At 43.0% G+C, this 20390-nt stretch overlaps 1 protein-coding gene across 1 annotated transcript in view; it reads left to right on the top strand.

Annotated features, from left to right (window-relative positions):
* The window catches only part of zbtb46 (zinc finger and BTB domain containing 46), a 74268-nt gene extending 58913 nt beyond the window's left edge, over positions 1–15355 (top strand). Inside the window, exons 4-5 of the mRNA XM_038964310.1 lie at positions 9936–10111; positions 10993–15355. Of these exons, the coding sequence (XP_038820238.1) occupies positions 9936–10111; positions 10993–11427 (611 nt within the window). The 3' untranslated portion in view covers positions 11428–15355. The remainder of the gene's footprint in view (positions 1–9935; positions 10112–10992) is intronic.
* Positions 15356–20390: the final 5035 nt, after the last annotated feature.

Here is a 20390-nt window from a genome sequence, read left to right as displayed (position 1 = left end):
CCGTACAATCTGTCTGCCCATCCTTCTCCTTCCTGTCCACGTGTCTTATGTTTTCGTCAATTCACGTGTTTTCCTTTCTCTTTTCCCTTTTTCAACTTTACGTTTTTTTTTCTCATGATTTTATTACCATTTAATGAGCTATCTTAACATAAGCACATGCAGTACATCCACAACCCAGATTACATACACCTAGCTCAGAGTGGATGGTAAGTAGGGAGTAATATTAGTAGATGTGATATTAGTTCTCTAGTTAGACACTGTATGTGGTCCAAAAGATCGGTGGTTTTCAACCAGAACCTTTTTGACATGACCACGTGAACTGTGGAAAGCACACAGTATTTTGACTTGAGAGCACCAGTGCAGGTCAGATAACACCTGGGACACACAATCTGTATCATTGTTTCTAGTCCTCTGCACTCATTTGAGTGGCATGCATCACGAGGAAAAGTCATTTGCATCATTTGACCTTATCCTGCGGGAACCATTAGCACAGGCAAGTCTCGTTAGGCTTTACTGTACCACAGCCTCTGCTATAGAAACACATGGAGCATGGCTTTGTGTCCGTGGTTGCACCTTTACTCTGCAGAAACCCCTCATCTCTAGCCCAAACCATTCAAAAGTAACGACCCATTTTACCGGAAACAAAAAATGCATATTCCTTTGAGGATTTGCGGGACTCTCTTAAATGGGTACACACATTAATCATCATGAGTAAGGAATTATGAAAATACTTCAAATAAACCCTATTTAAACTATAAAAACATTTGTCAAAGAAAATAGATGATTTGCAGTGTTAGATGAGATGGTGGTCATTAGCACTAAATAAATGAATAGAAACATTTGAGGTGTTCCGCAGGATTTTTTTATCCCATTAAGGTGTGCCACAGTTCAACAAAGGTTGGGAACCACTGCTATAGATGGTTTAGATAACAGAACGGTTTTGGGACTGAATAGAATCAATATCTCTTGACAATAAGAGGGTCGCACTGAGACCGCAGGAAATTGCCACTGTGTGTGTGTGTGTGTGTGTGTGTGTGTGTGTGTGTGTGTGTGTGTGTGTGTGTGTGTGTGTGTGTGTGTGTGTGTGTGTGTGTGTGTGTGTGTGTGTGTGTGTGTGTGTGTGTGTGTGTGTGTGTGTGTGTGTGGCTTTTGGTTTCAGTGGACCTCCCTCCCTACAAGCCTCCGTATCTCTGTGGACAAGCCATCTGTTTGCCCAGTGCATGGTGTCTGTTCTTAAGGAAGGAGGGAGGGATGGAGAGTGGATGTGGAGGAGGGGTAGGCTTTAGTTTGGGGATGAACACACACAGCCATGGGGAGTGGTCATTGAACAAACAAAAGTACATCTCTAACCTCCTTTTCAGAGAGATGAATAAATATTGAATACCTTATCTCCCTGAACCCCGTTTCTCTCTCTCTCTCTCTCCCTCAACCCCCTTTCTCCCCCTCTCTCTCTCCCTCTCTCTCCCTCTCTCTCTCTCGCTCTCTCTCTCTCAATTCAATTCAATTTGCTTTATTGGCATGACGTAACAATGTACATATTGCCAAAGCTTATTTTTGATATTTACAATATAAAAATAAAAATGAGAATCAAAATTGTCTCTCTCTCTCTCTCCACCTGTTATGTTACGATTAAAGGAGTGAAGGGTGATTGTGTTATAATGCCACACTGACCACAGACTATAGCCCTTAGATTGGCAGGACCTCACCCAAACATTGACCTATTTTTAATCTCTGTTTGTGATATTGTTTTGGTTTATTTGAAGTGTTATTTATTTGCTTTCTGACTTTTTCTCTCGTTAACAGTTTGTCTTCTTTTTGTGTCTTTTGTTTTGTCAAGATGTGTGTGTTTGTGTCTCTCTCTCTCTTTCTGTGTGCGTGTGTTCACAGCTTGCCTTGCCTGCATGCCTAAAGAATATTCTTCCATACATTTTAGAGCCAGGGTGTGTTTGTGGTAACTGTGTATCCTGTGTTTTTAGGTGGATACGCGGGATGGAAAGGATTCTAATCAGGGATACAACATAGGTATGTATGGACCCTGACCGGTGAATTTTAGATAGCATATACATTCTAAAAGTCAGAATTCTCTTTACCTCTCTTTATTTTTGACCATTGTTCTCACATTATGATATTTTTCTCTCCCACACTCTATCTCCATGCTTTCTTCCCTCCTATCTCCTTCTCCTCCTCTTCTCTCTCTTAGTTCTGGAGCCTGGCCCGTCTCCCATGGAGGGGGATCAGATGGCTGATGAGAGGCATGGTGTGTCCAGGGTGGAGGTGTTGGAAGGTGGAGGGAGAGGGGCCCTGTTGGGGCCTGCTTGGCCCCAGGAGCTGGCCTGCTCCCTGTGCAAACGGCTGTTCAGCAGCCTGGAGCAGCTCAAGAAGCACGAGTACCGCCACACCCTGTCCCTCATGGCCCTCTCCCTGGACTGGCCTGACCCGCAAGGCCCCCAAGCCAACCACCACCACCACCAGACTCATGCATTCTCTCAGGGACCCATTCACTCCCAGTCTCTCTATTGCCTCCCGGGGGGCGAGCCTTTCCCAGCGCGGTACCTCTGCTCCCAGTGTCCAGCCACCTTTACGCTCAAGTCCAACGCAGACCGGCATGAGAAGACCATCCACTTCAAGAGAAAGCTGATGCAGTGCACCTACTGTCTGAAACACTTCAGAGACCGCACTGATCTACACAGACACCTGTCTTCTGTGCACTCCAGAGAAAGAGGGCACTCGTGCCCGGCCTGCGCCAAAGCGTTCAGTACCCAGAAGAACCTGGCCACACATGTCAAGGTGTGCTGCCAGGTGGGGGTGGGGGTGGGGTCATGGAGAAGGGTCGGCGTGGGGGTGGGGCAGGGTGGGGTTGCCGAGCAACTGTGGGGCTTGCACCATGAGATGAAGGTGGACGCCCATAGCAACCATAATACTCATCATCGCCATGTGAATGTGGTCGATTGAAAGAGAGTAAACACACACACCCGCGTACGCACACACACACATACACACACACACACACATGCTATGCATGACATTTAATGACCTGTGGTGTCACTTCCTCCCTAAACCCATATCTCCCTTCACATTGGCTGAGTGTCGATCTGGGCGGGCCCCATATGGGTTGTATGTAAGAGCACTGGCACATTTTATACAGCCTGTGCAAGTATTTGTACATTTATAAGATTAAAGACCGATATTTTATTAAAGGTCTGGTTTTTACATATGGGCCTATATTTTTGAGGAGGCTTTAGGCATTTTTTTAAAAAAGCATAATTAATATGCAAAGTTAACGGTGAAAACGTACTGCAACTGCTCAACTGAGTTCCAGCTTTGTTTTAATATATATATAAATATGTGTGTCCATGTGTTGTCTGTCTGTTTGTCATTCTGTCACTTGTTTATGGAGTTGAAATAGGGCTGCTCATTTCATTGATGATATTGTGCTGCTGTTGAAAATAGGACCTGGTCTAGGATCAGCTTACAGTACCTTTCTTAAATCCTCACTGTAACCGTTAGGGGGCGAAAGACAAAACGGACTTTAGTGGAGTGTCTATGGGGGACTTTGTTCTTCTACTTGTGACGTTTGTTCTATCCCCCAGCCCGCTGTCTCTCTGTGTCGCCAGTCAGGGCTCAACCCTCTTCTCCATATTAGGCAGGGAGATCTGTATATCTCCAGTTCTTTACTTCTCACTTAAACGGTTCAGAAACTGACCACAAATCAGCACCGCCTGCAGGTAATCCTATTTACGACACATCCCCTGTCAGTGTTCATACTGCGCACTCTGATCAGAGGGCACTCTTATCTCATCTGAAACAAGGCTTCAATCATCTGTTTGAACCATTATTCAAAGCAAGAAGTCTTACTGAAACAACACATCTCAGATGTAAAAGGGTCCAATCTTACGTTCAGCGCAGGTTTACAATAAGTACAACTGTGACAGATACAACGGCCCTTAGAGGGTAATGTTTACCCAAATCGTCTTCCACTAAAGTACACCTAAATGGATTTGAGGATAGGAGGTATCACTCGTATGTTTTGGCACGGTGACTGGTTTCCTCTCCTTCATCTGCTCTGGTGTGAACTAACTGGACTGGTGAAAGCGGGTTTCTGTGAAGGCGTTTTTATTTTCCCCTACATTTGGCCTGTGTTGTTTTCAGATCCGTGCTGATGCAGGAGCACCGAGCAACTTAAAACAATAGAGATACGCCATTGGGCTGTTGGGGTCGCTCCAAATCCCCTCTGTGCGCTGCGCCCAATCCTCCTTACCCCCTCGATAAGCCCAGCTGAAGGAGAATAGTAATTGGCTCTTCTCAGCTCCAGCCCTTATTGACCTAAGACTCTTCAGATAAAGAGGAAGTGGGCGAAGGAGGGGCATGACCTCTCTGACCTGAAAAGAATGGGGAGAGAGAGAAAGAGAGAGAGAGAGAGAGAGAGAGAGAGAGAGAGAGAGAGAGAGAGAGAGAGAGAGAGAGAGAGAGAGAGAGAGAGAGAGAGAGAGAGAGAGAGAGAGAGAGAGAGAGAGAGAGAGAGAGAGACAGGGATACAGAGAGAGAGAGAGAGAGAGAGAGAGAGAGAGAGACAGGGATGCAGAGAGAGAGAGTGAGTATATGGGAAATGGAGACAGAAGAGTAGAAGTTGGATGGTGTGGTCAGAGAGGGGCAGACTGTGCATTGTAATACAGTCTGTGGTTGATGTACAGGGAGTAATGTTTGTGAATGACAGGGTGGGACTGAAAACTAGGCCAAACCTATCACTTACTGTACCTTAAATGGAATTCCTTACAGACGGTTTGTCTTCCTCCTGCTTCCTATGATTTGAAAACAAGGGGCATGAGTTTTGAATGTATAATTTGGTTGTTGGATTGATGCTATTTGAGTAACTGAATTGTAGAACCACAAAGCTCTCTCTCTCTCTCTATCTCTCTCTCTCTCCCTGTCTCTCTCTATCTCTGTATCCCTGTCTCTCTCTCCATGTCTCTCTCTCTCTCCCTGTCTCTCTCTCTCTCCCTGTCTCTCTCTCTCTCCCTGTCTCTCTCTCTCTCTCTCTCTCTCTCTCTCTCTCCCCCTCTCTCTCTCTCTCTCTGTCTCTCTCTCTCTCTCACTCTCTCTCTCTCTCTCTCTCTCTCTCGATGTCTCTCTCTCTCTCCCTGTCTCTCTCTCTCTCTCTATCCCTGTCTCTCTCTCTCTCCCTGTCTCTCTCTATCTCTGTCTCCCTGTCTCTCTCTCCCTGTCTCTCTCTCTCTCCCTGTCTCTCTCTCTCTCCCTGTCTCTCTCTCTCTCCCTGTCTCTCTCTCTCTCCCTGTCTCTCTCTCTCTCTCTCTCTCTCTCTCCCCCTCTCTCTCTCACTCTCTCTCTCTCTCTCTCTCTCTCTCTCTCTCTCTCTCTCTCTCTCTCTCTCTCGATGTCTCTCTATCTCTCTCTCTCTCTCTCTCTCTCTCTCTCTCTCTCTCTCTCTCTCTCGATGTCTCTCTATCTCTCTCTCTGTCTCTCTCTCTCTCTCTCTCTCTCGATGTCTCTCTATCTCTCTCTCTGTTTCTCGCTCTCTGTTGATCCTTAAGGACTTAAACATGTCACAGTGTTTGAGTGGTTTGACTAAAATGCTGTTTCGCAATAAATGTTAATCTCTGAGAGCGAGGACTCCTAAAACCCAGCTAACAACAAACGTTCCCACAACATTAGAGAACATTCCCTTAAGAGTCTCATTATGACATCAACGTCACTCAAAACATACCCAGAACATGGTTACCATGTTCTCAGAATATAAGGTATTAATGTTCTTGACACGTTTCATGGGAACGTTGTAAAAACATTCATGTGTCCAGTTTTCTGAGGGTTAAGAGAATATTTTATCAATGTCACACCAAACATACTCAGAACGTGGTTACCATGTTCACAGAATATAAGATATTAATTTTACAGACACACTTTATGGGAACGTTGCAGGAACATTCATGTGTCCAGTTTTCTGAGGGTTAGGAGAACATTTCATCAATGTCACACCAAACATACACAGAACGTGGTTGCCATGTTCTCAGAATATAAGATATTAATGTTCTAGACACGTTTCATGGGAACGTTCTGTCGTGGTCCCCTGGAGGTTTTAGTCTAGTTCCCAGTTTGTTTCAGGGATGTCCCTGTTTCTTTACACACCACCCCTTGTTTCTGTTTCAGAGCCCGTCAAGGCTCTGATTGGTGAGCCACTGTTCCACTCACAGCTCTTTGTCTGTTGGCAAGGTTAGGGACACACACAGTGCTTTTAAAGATCAGAATACCGTGAACCTAAAGGTTGTGAGTTTAGATCCCCGGTGGAGACATGTTGAACAGTAACTACTTTATAAATTAACAATGTTATCATGTACACTACCGTTCAAAAGTTTGGGGTCACTTAGAAATGTCCTTATTTTTTGAAAGAAAAGCAATTTTTTTGCCCATTAAAATAACATCAAATTGATCAGAAATACAGTGTAGACATTGTTAATGTTGTAAATGACTATTGTAGCTCGAAACGGCTGATTTCTTTATGTAATATCTACATTGGCGTACAGAGGCCCATTATCAGCAACCATCACTCCTGTGTTCCAATGGCACGTTGTGTTAGCCAATCCACGTTTAGCATTTTAAAAGGCTAATTGATCATTAGAAAACCCTTTTGCAATTATGTTAACACAGCTGAACACTGTTGTCCTGATTAAAGAAGCAATACAACTGTCCTTCTTTAGACTAGTTGAGTATCTGGAGCATCAGCATTTGTGGGTTCGATTACAGGCTCAAAATGGCCAGAAACTAAGACTTTCTTCTGAAACTCGTCAGTCTATTCTTGTTCTGAGAAATGAAAGCTATTCCATGCGAGAAATTGCCAAGAAACTGAAGATCTCGTACAACGCTGTATACTACTCCCTTCACAGAACAGCGTAAACTGTCTCTAACAAGAATAGAAAGAGGAGTGGGAGGCCCCGGTGCACAACTGAGCAAGAGGACAAGTATATTAGATTGTCTAGTTTGAGAAACAGACGCCTCACAAGTCCTCAACTAGCAGCTTCATTAAATAGTACCCGCAGAACACCAGTCTCAACGTCAACAGTGAAGAGGCGACTCCGGGATGCAATTTCAGGACAATGGCAGAATGTCCTGTGTTTTAAACCTGTGTATTGCAACGTTTTAATGAAACGGGTCTAGAACATTCATATCTTATATTCTGAGAACATGGCAACCCTGTTCTGTGTATGTTTGGTGTAAAATGTGTGGAATATTCTCCTAATCATTCAGAAAACTGGACACATGAATGTTCTTGCAACGTTCCCACTAAATGGGACTAGAACATGTATAATTTATATTCTGAGAACATGGCAACCGTGTTCCGTGTATGTTTGCTGTGAACATTAATAGTGGATATTCTGAGAACACGGTAACCACGTTCTGGGCAAGTTAGTTTTGTTTGACATTAAGGGAATGCTCTCCTAACTCTAAACGCCAAAACATGCTAAATAGGGTCTCAGGAGGTTTTTGCTAACATACATCAAATGTTCCCCTAACTAACAGAAAACTGGAAACTCAAACATCAGGGGAACATTACGGGTAACATGACAAAAAAGTTCTCTCTTCCTAGAATTGTTAGCTGGGAATAGCCCTCTTTCCACTTCCTCATTATGATCATTCTGAGGGAGAAAGTGTATTTTTCTGGCTGTTTGACGTGACTGTAGTACAGTAGCACGTAGTGTCCTCATTTCATGGAAGGGCATCAACCAATTAGCCAATCAACCAACCACTCATTCAATCAAATTTGTACCTTTGACAAATGCATCTGACCAAAAAAGACAGCCTTGCGTCAACCCCCAAAAAGGGCAATGACAATATAAAGCTGTGTTTGTCAGTCCTGGTCTATGCGTGTCTGTACCCATACTGTGAATATTTCTCAAAGGGAAGAGCAGAGGCCCCATTCGTGGAACTTTAAGGGGCGTCAGCCATTATGATTGTGGTCAAAAGCAGTGCACTCCAGGGTGTCATTTCAGATATGCTCTGTATGTCATTTTGGTATTTTCCACACACAACAGATATGAGAACGGAGCAAGTGGAACTTGTCGTCTTGTTTAAGAAACCCTGAGCTGACTTGGAAAAAAACTCTGTCAATATGTCCACCCCTAAAAACACGGGGTCCCTTTTCTCATGCGAATCCAGACTGATTACGAACCAGATGGCCTTTTTTATAAAGAGCAAAATGAGGCTGATTTCAGTTGCACTGTTGTTATTTTGTTTTGTAAAGACATGGTATTTTAGACTGTATTTTAAAAAATCTTTTCAGTCCCAAATATCATATATCAATATGTCATTTTTCTGAAGTTTGATGCCGTTTCCTGGTAGTTTGTATTCTGTAATCAATAAACTGTGAAGGAACACACGTTTGGACGTTGGGTCTGATAGCGTTTTGTTGTGTTTGAGTCCTGTAGTTATGTAGAAATATACAGTACACACAAACTGTATAAAATCATGCGTTTAAGACACGTACATTTTCCTTTCCTAAATTACCAGGTAAGTAATATGTATCTGTATACTACGTGAGTATATACATCATTTTGGTTGTAGGTATAAACTATGCTCCACAGACTTTGAGTTACGGCCATGTTTCCCAATGCCTCACAGTTCAAGGTCGGATGAGGTGGTCATGTTTTCTATTCTGACTCCCTGAGCCTTCCTAATGTCAGGTAACCAACATGTGTGTCACACCCCCACTGGGCGGTAGATAAAATGTGTCCTCTCTGTTCTTGTCTTGGCGTTTGCTCCTCGCCCAATCTATCAACCCACTGGGCACACACTGGTGGAACCAACATTGTTTCCAGGTCATTTCAGGGAAATCACGTGGAACCGACGTGGAGTAGACATTGAATCTGTCCCCCAGTGGGACGCTTTTTGCCCGAACACATTTAGTCAATGTCCGGGTAAGACGCCTGTGTGCACACACAGACATACTCACAATATGTCTGCTGGAGCATCTACTTAGCCTTTAGACTTGGGCTTAGCGGAGGCTGTAGAACAGGGCTCTCCAACCCTGTTTCTGGAGAGCTATGCTGCCTTCCTGTAGGTTCCTGTAGGTCTGGCTCCAACCCTAATCTCGCGCACCCGATTGTAATAACTAGCTGGTCGATAAGATGAAGGTCAGTTACAGCTGGGATTGGGGTGAGAGCATAAAGGAGGGTAGCACCCCGGGAACAGAGTTGGAGAGCCCTGCTGTAGAAGCTGAAAACCAACAGGATGGTGTTACTTATTATGTACTGGTCCCCTTTGACCTGACTTCAACGCTGTAAGTATCTAGCAAGTTCTCAAACTCACGTGTGTTGGTCTGTACCTGATTCCTCCTGTGGGTGACCTGCTATATGTCATGTGTAGACATAGAGCTATCATAGCCCTCTATCCAAGCCCTGCTGTGTTGTAATCTCTCGCCATCATCGCTCTCCCCCCTTTTACCTTTGTATGTATGTATGTAGTGTGTCATTATTTTGTACCTGATCTCACGCGTGTGTTGATCTTAACCCAGTTCATCCTGAGTTGATCTATTATGTGGAGATGTTGCTCGTTTGTAGGCCTTTATCCAAGCCTTACTGTATTGTTCTCCATCTCTCTCTGATGTCTTCTTTGTTTTATCCAATAGACACTGACATTTAAGTGGGCATCAGAGTTGGTAATACACTCTAATGTTAAATATAGGTTGGCAGTGTCTTTTAAACCTGTGTCTTTGATCAATTGAATTTGTCACTGAAATTTGCACTTCTGGTATTTTTTTTATTAATCTAACTGATGTAAAAGTTTTAAACCTTTTGAATGAACTTTCAACAAACTGTGGTTTAACTCGCGTAGACTAGATGCAAACTAATCTCTCTCTCTCTCTCTCTCTCTCTCTCTCTCTCTCTCTCTCTCTCTCTCTCTCTCTCTCTCTCTCTCTCTCTCCACAGTGAATGACTTCACAGTCATCCGTAAGAAGTTTAAGTGCCCCTACTGTAGTTTCTCTGCCATGCACCAGTGCATCCTGAAGAGGCACATGCGCTCCCACACGGGCGAGAGGCCCTACCCCTGTGAGATCTGTGGCAAGAAGTTCACCAGGAGGGAGCACATGAAGAGACACACACTGGTGAGAGCAGTGCAGTAGCACACAGTCACCACCGGTGTACAGCAGTGAGCTGAGTCACACACTGGCCATGCTGTTCCCTTAACGAAACAGGTCTTTAGGCACAGATCTAGCACCAGTTCAGCTTCTCTTAATCCTAACTTTAGTATATGGGGGGGAAAACTGCTAAATGTACCTTTTGAGTTAAAAGTCATTCAATTTCGCAATGAAAGTACTGGATAAGTGAAATTAAATCTAAAAGTAACATTTTAGCCCTGCTCCTTCTTTTTTCCTGCTCCCTTCTCTACTACACACACACACACACACACACACACACACACACACACACACACACACACACACACACACACACACACACACACACACACACACACACACACACACACACACACACACACACACACACACACACACAAAATCTGGAGAGGCCAAAGAAATTAGCTGTGGTTAGAGCCAGGTGAAAGCCAGAGCAGTATATAGTACCACTCAGCTGCTGTGCTGTGCTCAGGGGAGAGGAGTTCAGAGAGCAGAGAAACATCCACTATGACTACAGGCCAGCCCAGCGGGAGTCAGGAAGAGATTGGAGGAGGGTTGAGGACTATTACTGGCCCAGGCTTTGAGCTCCCATGGTTTTGCTATGTCAGAGGATAGCATACAGAGAGGCTTCGGCCAACATCTGTGATGGATATTTCTGCATTTAACAATGCTATCTCACTGTTTGACAACAACTTGACTTGAGCAGAAACAGGCTGACTCATGTTGTTTCCTTTGAGCATTCCAGTCTGTCCAACTCAGTTGGTAAGCTTGGTTTAGACTTCTGCATTCTTAAGGATATAAGTATGTGTGTAATTTGTGTGGGTTAATGATGTGTGTCTCTCCTACAGGTCCACAGTAAGGATAAGAAGTATGTGTGTAAGGTCTGCAGCCGGGTCTTCATGTCGGCAGCCAGTGTCGGAATCAAACACGGCTCCCGTCGCCACGGCGTCTGCGTTGAATGTTCTGGGCGGGGCATGGCCGCGTTATTGGACCACAACGGGGAAGTGGGCGGAGAGCTCTCCCCTGAGGACGAGCCGTATCCCGGCGACCACCGTTTCCCTGATGACCAGACCGAGTGCGACGGAGAGGAAGAGATGATGACGGAAGGGGATGGAGAGATAATAGGAGAGGTGGATGACAAGGGAAGGAAGTGGAAGGATGACTCAGGGATGATGACGGCGGGAGACGGGGCGATGGACAATGACAAGGAGGAGAGCAATGACTCTGTGCCAGAGCGGGTGCAGCACAACGGGAGCGAGAAGGATTTCGGCTGGATCTCTTAGGATCCCATGGGATCATTTAGGATCTATTGTGGATCTGTTGGAATGTCTCAGGCAGAGACACTTCTCTTTACCCATGTTCATGGGCAGGCCTTCCTCTGAGTGGGGTATGTGGGCGATACATGACAATGATGTAAATTGACAGGTGCCACACACACAAGCTGAGCCCTGTGCTGATGATTGCCATGGAGAGCGATTGAGAGAAGAGAGTCTCTTTCTGTTCACCACCTTTCTTTCTGATGCAGTTTCTTTCCTCTTTAGTTTCGTTTTTTTTTCTTGTTTCTGATGAGGACCAGACCAGAGTCTGTCCATTGGTTTAGATGTCCACCTATGTCACACTGGGGCCAATGAGGACTTATTAAACGGTCTTGGGTGATGTTGGACTGTGGCCATTTGTGGTCACAGTCGCCACGGACATGACGGATTGTTAACGGTTTGGAAAAATGCCACGGTGGTGTCTTGTTGCCATTCAGTCCTATTTGGGGACAGTCTATACATTTTTGGGGACAATCTTTTATCTATTGCAAAGATGCACGCGTCGGTCATCGGAGTGAAACTGCCACAGACTTGCACTTTAAACGTTGACTAGAATCCTGTCAATGCCCACAACCCGTGGTTTACATTTTCAATCTGATTTTAACTACACAACTCGGTGACCGCACCTACCTTTAAGGATATATTGTATGTCCTCATGACTGTTATATATATATACATGGATATTAGTATGCTTATGTAGTAGTTTGCTGATTATATAGCCTATGCCTTTCAATGGGTTCTTTTTCCTCCACTTTTTCTTGCGTTTTTGTTGAGCTGTGGTGAGAATGATGAAAGGTTGAGCAAATGTACATACAAACAAGACACGGGAATTCTAGTAGATCGAGGGAGAGTTGACGACAGGGAGTGTTAGAGAGTGAACACTATGCAGGAACATAACCCATCACTCCAGAGGTAAGTGCTCTCTACTTTCAGAGAGAGGATATCAACGTTTTTAGGGTCGCGTCCACAGTTTAACAGATGTTCTAGCGGTGCAGCGAAATGCCTCTGTTACCGGCTCCTAACACCGCAGTGTCTAGATCTCCACTTCAGATATTTACTCCCATAATGAGAGAGGTTGTCTTGTCTGAGGAAAGGTGACGAAATGCTTATTTGTGTACCGTTTGCCTGTACGACGAGTGGGCCGATAGAGGGGTGAGAGAGACAGACTACACACACAATGACGACGGGTCAAAACTCATGCCAAAACAATCACACTATGAAACTATTCTACGTGGCTTACATTGAGTCTCTCTTTCTCCTTCTCACCCGTTCTGTCCTTCCATCTCACGTTGTGTCTCTGTGCAGACTCTTTAGAACCTTTTGTTTAGTGATCATTTGTATATTTCACCATCAACACAGAATATGCACACTTTTACATCTTAGCGGACCTTAAATGATGGTTCAATCTTTCATTTTGGTGAGGACATTTTATTTCAGTTTGTATTTGTAAAGAAAAGGTCAGGCTTGAGTCCATCCAGAGAGGATGCCTGTTCTGCTGAGTGCTTTTGTGACGCTTTCTTTTGTTTGAAAATGTTATTTATTCAAATCCATGTTTTTTTTTTGTAGTGGAATTATTATACTATAAAAGCATTCCCTCCACTCTGTCTCCTGCCTTCTGTGGGCGCGGTGTGTGGGGTGTGTTCGGGGTGTGTTCGTGTGTGCGCACGCACGTGAGATGTGTTTTGATTTTCTTCCGGTTATTTCCTGCTATTTGACCATTTTGAGTCTTATTACGATGAGCAGAAGTATGATTATTGTTGTTATGGGTTACATTATTAACATTATGATTATTAAGTGCTGGATGCGAAGCATTATCGTGCGTTTCTTTTTGATATTTTATATCTTGTATAAGGAAAGCTTTTATATTTGGCCTTGTTGTGGACAGCAAGCCATTAGGCTTTTCAGATGTGTGCCAGTTCTCTGCTTTTCTGTTGTGTTTGTTTTTTACAGAGAAAAGACAAATTAGAGGAACTTATTCTAAGTTAGATATGGATCAGAACTTACTGTGTGTATGGTATGGCACGTGCTTCTATATTACTAACATACACTAATTCATTAACATTATACCAAAAACAATCTAATACATTGTATCAAGTGCTTTTGTTTCAACCGTGCGTGTGCAGGTGCAAATATTTTCAATTTATTGTGGTCTAATAATTTTGTTTGAATGTAGTTATTTCGTTTATTTTGTAATATTCTTCAGTTTGTATACATATGGTATAATTGTATATGAAGAGCCTTGTGCCCTGCTAGTCTAGACCTGCTGGAGATTGCATCTTTAACCCCTCTTTTCTTTATTGGCCTTGTTGCCCTGGTTTCCAAAGGCGTGTTCTACTGTATATCCTGAAACATAAACCCAATTCCAAATCCACCCCTGGCCCCAACCCCTATATACTTTTTGTAGGTCTGAAATGATCGGACTGGTGTAAATATGATATATTTCAACTTGGCCTATCAAAGGGCAAGGTCCTTCCAGACCTACAAGACATGTTTTGGAGTGCCTGGGCGCTACAAGGGAAAGGAACGGAGTGGGCCACAATGTTGGCTCTGGGAATTGTAGTTGGTTTGCCGGAGGTGGTTGCAAACACACCATCTGCCACACTTCAATTTCCATCTGTCCCAATTCTAAACACTGTATCCAACGAACACCCCTCTGCTGTATGTTTTGATTTCACTGATTGGAAATGCCTTCTCCATGTGTGGTGACTAGCTGTATTTAAGTTGCATCATTTTCATTTGACCCATCCATCAGCAATCTCTAATCTGTTTTCAGAAAGAAAACAAATGACGTTTGGGTGGATATGTTGAACGTTAATGGCTGAATATAATGGGATTGTCGAGAAGTGCAGTGTAGTCGGAAAGTAGTGCAGTATCCGTGATATTCCTCTGTCACCCACACAGATATTTTCACCCACTTTAGTTCTCTTCTCATCATCACCTGCCTGTGTCTTCTTCCTTGTCTTGGGTTGTAATTCAGGAAATATTTGCCATCCAATCCCCTCAACAATGTGCCTCGATCTGTTTTACCGGTGTGTGCGTGGGTGTGCCTGCGTGGGTGTGTGTGTGTGTGTTTCAAGAGAAACGGAAATCATATATTTTATCTCAATCACAGGTGCAAAAAGTTGAGACAAAAAAAAATGCAGCTATATGTTTGTTTCTGACTGTGTTTATTAATCGTTTGTGCCCTGGTTTTATGGTCTTAACTGCACGTCTCTGTTCATTTGGCGTACCAAAGTCTCTCACATCCGCACACACCATGAACACCGAACTGTTTGCTTTTCAGAAGATGAATATGGCAATTCCCTTCTTAGATGTGTACAAAACTGAAATCCTGATTTAGCCTGTATAGCTTGATTCATATGTGCAAATCACAAAGCCATAGACATGGTTATATGTAGAGTATACTATATTTCAAAATTCTTACTTTTTATTTTAGACTCTGTTCTTTACTAAGAGTGATGTGTTCATATATATATATATATATATATATATATATATAAATTGATATTACTATTATATATTATTTATTTTCTCTCACGTTTCGCGAGGTGTCTTTCATTTGTAAAGTGAGATGCTTGAAACTTTACGGTTCTTTGTTGGGAATATTGTTCAATATGACACTGACTTTATATCGATTATCATAAACCTGTGTTTGTAACGAAGATGTGTTTGAATAATCAAAACTTTGTTCTGTTTGGGGAGGATTAAAGTGGGACGATTTTCTGTGTAGTACTGATCCCTTTTTCCGTTTTTATAGCCAAACATGACCTTCCCTGCCGTCCTGTTGTGAGGGCTAGCCTAAAGGGCTAACCCAGGCCTCTTTCTAACTTCATGTTTAGTGGAATTAGCTTGACTATTATTTGCAAAACAAATCAGTCTCAATAAATTTGGAAATTGCTGCTGAAAAGAAGGCGTGTTGTACATTGTGTGTTCTTGTCAAACTCCACTGTATGATCTCGGCCTCAGTGCTGTAACACACCCGTTCTTCACGAGGGGAAAAGTAGGCTTTACAGCAACGACGGTGTAGGGTGAAGTTGCTCCTACGTGTTGATCTTGGGTTAGTTGCACATTTTCCCCACTGATGGACAAGGTTAGAATTAGGGGAGGGAAGCTGATCCTAGATCTGTACCGAGCAGAAACTTCATCCCGGATCTTGTGACACAGACACACACCAAGGGAGAAATGTGGTGTAGATATTGGAGGGATGAACATTAGATGGGGGGGTCCTCCCCCATTTTTTTTGGTTCACATTTAAAAATGCATTTCCTGAAATTCTACACAGTTTGACATATTATGCCTCTCTTGATGGGTATATATGAAGGGATATTTTGAAAACACAGTACAAGCGGAAGGATAAATGGAGGATAAGTTATTACAAAAAATAGACAAAAGATGAAGACTGAGTTGTATTATAATGATGCACACATGCATATTTATTTATATTCAAAAAGACACAAAAGATGAAGACAGTTTTATTATAACGATGCACATTGATATCTACATGTAAAAAGTTCTTGCAATTGTACAGTTTGACATGACTTTATGGCCTCTGTTGAAGGGTATTATGAAAACAGTATAAACCCTTATCAGCAGTGAACGTTTTGTAGTTTGCATAGTATACAGGTGGAAGACATACACTTGGGGGGTCTGAGCTAAAATATACCTTACAGTATATTTAGAGCCCTGATATGCAGTCTAACAAACAGCTGCCATTTAAGACAATAGTTCAAGTTGGCTTTTAGATATTTCACTTAATAGTAAATACATATGGTCACTGGCACACCTAAAGGTTCAGTGTGGTCTGAGATGAACTAAGGACTGGCGACGAACAGTTCTTGTGCTGACGTTGCTTCCAGAGGCAGTTTGGAACTCGGTAGTAAGTGTTGCATCCGAGGACAGACGATTTGAAGTGGTGTCTTGTTAAAGGAATTTTTATTCCTGTTTATTAACCAATTCAATTAAAACACTCTGCCCATAAATAAGAATTTGTAAGATAATTATCTGCATAAAATGGACAGATGCCAGTCTTAAAATCAATCAATCAATAGCGTTTATTCTCGAGAGTACTGATCATAATACATTTTACATCAGGTTATATAATAAGAATGATGTCATAGGTTTTAATGTCCAACCTCCTCTCGGATACAATGGCAATACAGTTCAAGTTCTCATTACTGTCTGCCACCTGTTCAACTATCTACAACCAACTCAAGGTCTTTCCCCTCCCTGGGTAGAGACATCATTCTAGCCTGTCTGAAGATAAACCCATTCTTTCTAACAAGGAACACATAACATTCAACATTTATGAGTTATAATTCTAAGTCAAATGTATACATATTTTAGTCATTAAACACAAAAATCCCGTAACATGTCTACATACTTTGCATCTGTTGCTGAAGGTCAAAGGCTGCTGGTCTGGACCTGACTGGTCTGACCTGACTGACTGGTTGGCTCTAACCTGTGCTGTCTGTCCGATACGGTTTCTTCTTTAAAAACAGATTTGGATATCCTGTGTCCTTTTCATGTTATTTTCCCCCTAACGTCTCCCTAAAGAATAAATACAAGTTATTCAGTATTATACTTCATTATATACAGTGCATTCGGAAAGTATTCAGACCCCTTGAGTTTTTCCACATTTTTTTTTACGGTACAGCCTTATTCCATTTAATGGATTCAATTGTTTTTCCCCTCATCAATATACACACAATATCCCATATTGACATTTTAATTTATTTCTTTATTTTTATGGGAAATGTACATTCACATTTACATAAGTATTCAGACCCTTTACTCAGTACTTTGTTGAAACACCTTTGGCAGCGATTACAGCATCAAGACTTCTTGGGTATGACGCTACAAGCTTGACACACCTGTATTTGGGGAGATTCTCCCATTCTTCTCTGAAGATCCTCTCAAGCTGTCAGGTTGGATGGGGAGCGTCGCTGCACAGCTATTTTCAGGTCTCTCCAGAGATGTTCGATTGGGTTCAAGTCCGGGCACTGGCTAGGCCACTCAAGGACATTCAGAGAATGTCTCCTGCATTGTCTTGGCTGTGTGCTTAGGGTCGTTGTCCTGTTGGAAGGTAAACCTTCGCCCCAGTCTGAGGTTGTGAGAGCTCTGGAGCATATTTTAATCAAGGATCTCTCTGTACTATGCTCCGTTCATCTTTCCCTCGATCCTAACTAGTCTCCCAGTCGCTGCCGCTGAAAAGCATACCCACAGCATGATGCTGCCACCACCATGTTTCCCTGTAGGAATGGTGCCATGTTTCTTCCAGACATGACACTTGGAATTCAGGCCAAAGAGTTCAATCTTGGTTTCATCAGACCAGAGAATCTTGTTTCTCATGGTCTGAGAGTCTTTAGGTGCCTTTTGGCAAACTCCAAGAGGGCTGTCATGTGGTTTTTACTGAGGAGTGGCTTCTGTCTGGCCACTCTACCATAAAGGCCTGATTGGTGGAGTGCTGCAGAGATGGTTGTCCTTCGGAAGGTTCTCCTATCTCCACAGAAGAACTCTGGAGCTCTGTCAGAGTGAACTTCAGGTTCTTGGTCACCTACCTGACCAAGGCCCTTCTCCCCCGATTACTCAGTTTGGCCGGGCGGCCAGCTCTAGGAAGAGTCTCGGTGGTTCCAAACTTCTTCCATTTAAGAATGATGGAGACCACTGTGTTTTTTAGGACCTTCAATGCTGCAGACAATTTTTGGTACCCTTCCCCAGATCTAGGCCTCAACACAATTCTGCCTCGGAGCTCTACGGACAATTCCTTCAACCTCATCGCTTGGTTTTTGATCTGAAATTCACTGTCAACTGTGGAAGCTTATATAAACAGGAATAGTTGAAGTCGGAAGTTTACATACACTTAGGTTGGAGTCATTAAAACCCAGTTTTCAAGCACTCCACAAATGTCTTGTTAACAAACTATAGTTTTGGCAACTCGGTTAGGACATCTACTTTGTGCATGACACAAGTCATTTTTCCAACAATTGTTTACAGACAGATTATTTCACATATAATTCACTGTATCACAATTCCAGTGGGTCAGAAGTTTACATACACTAAGTTGACTATTCCTTAAAACAGCTTGGAAAATTCCAGAAAAATTATGTCATGGCTTTAGAAGCTTCTGATAGCCTAATTGACATAATTTGAGTCAATTGGAGGTGTACCTGTGGATGTATTTCAAGGCCTACTGTCAAACTCAGTGCCTCTTTGCTTGACATCATGGGAAAATCAAAAGAAATCAGCCAACGAAAAAATGTAGACCTCCACAAGTCTGGTTCATCCTTGGGAGCAATTTCCCAACGCCTGAAGGTACCACGTTCATCTGTACAAACAATAGACGCAAGTATAAACACCATGGGACCACACAGATGAACGTACTTTGGTGCGAAAAGTGCAAATCAATCCCAGAACAACAGCAAATGACCTTGTAAAGATGCTGGAGGAAACAGGTACAAAATGATCTATATCCACAGTAAAACGAGTCCTATATCGACATAACCTGAAAGGCTGCTCAGCAAGGAAGAAGCCACTGCTTCAAAACCGCCATAAAAAAAGCCAGACTACGGTTTGCAACTGCACATCAAAGATCGTACTTTTTGGAGAAATGTCCTCTGGTCTGATGAAACAAAAATAGAACTGCTTGGCCATAATGACCATCGTTATGTTTGGAGGAAAAAGGGGGAAGCTTGCAAACCGAAGAACACCATCCCAACCGTGAAGCACGAGGGTGGCAGCATCATTTTGTGGGGGTGCTTTGCTGCAGGAGGGACTGGTGCACTTCACAAAATAGATTGCATCATGAGAGAGGAAAATTATGTGGATATATTGAAGCAACATCTCAAGACATCAGTCAAGAAGTTAAAGCTTGGTCGCAAATGGGTCTTCCAGATGGAAAATGATATAAGGAAATCAGTAGTTGAAATAAATTCATTACGCCCTAATCTATGGATTTCACATGACTTGGCAGGGGCGTAGCCATGGGTGGGCCTGGGAGGGCATAGGCCCACCCAATGGGGAGCCAGTCCAAGCCAATCAGAATGAGTTTTTCCCCACAAAATGCTTTATTACCGACAGAAATACTCCTCGGTTTCATCAGCTGTCTTGTTGGATGGTCTCAGACGATCGCGCATGTAAAGAAGCCGGATGTGGAAGTCCTGAGCTGGCGTGGTTACACGTGGTCTTTGGTTGTTAGGCTGGTTGGACGTAGTCCTAAATTCTTAAAAACGACTTATGGCTTAAGGCTTATGGTAGAGCATTTAAATTTAAATTCTCTGGCAACGGCTCTGGTGAACATTCCTTCAGTCAGCATGACAATTGCACGCTCCCTCAAAATTTGAGACATCTGTGGCATTGTGTTTTGTGGTCTTTTTTTGTCCCCAGCACAAGGTGCACCTGTGTAATGACCGTGCTGTTTAATCAGCTTCTTCATATGCCACACCTTTCAGGTGGATTGATTATCTTGGCAAAGGAGAAATGCTCACAAACAGGGATGTAAACAAATTTGTGCACCAAATTGGAGAGAAATAAGCTTTTTGTGTGTATGGAAAAATACATGGAATCTTTTTTTTTTAGCTCATGAAACATTGGACCAACAGTTTACATGTTGCGTTCGGCCAATAATCTACAGTGTAATACATACATGCATACAAATACTCAGGCCAGGTTAGCTAAACATGGTAGCTAGCTTGACTTTATATGTTTTGCAGTGACCTTTGCTCAATTGAATGTCAGCTACCATTAAAGCTACAATATGTAACTTTTTGGGCAACCTGGCCAAATTCACATAGAAATTTGAATTATAGGTATGTCATTCTCATTGAAAGCAAAGCTAAGAAGCTGTAGATCTGTTCTATGTGCGCCAGTTCTATGCTTCCTATTGTTAAGTTTCGTTTTTCTGTTTTTTACTTTCAGTTTTGTACACCAGCTTC

The sequence above is a fragment of the Salvelinus namaycush genome, chromosome 25 (genome assembly GCF_016432855.1).
Source record: "Salvelinus namaycush isolate Seneca chromosome 25, SaNama_1.0, whole genome shotgun sequence".
Lineage (NCBI taxonomy): Eukaryota > Metazoa > Chordata > Actinopteri > Salmoniformes > Salmonidae > Salvelinus > Salvelinus namaycush.
Note: the sequence above shows the minus strand (reverse complement) of the source record. Positions and strands in the feature narration are given on the sequence as shown.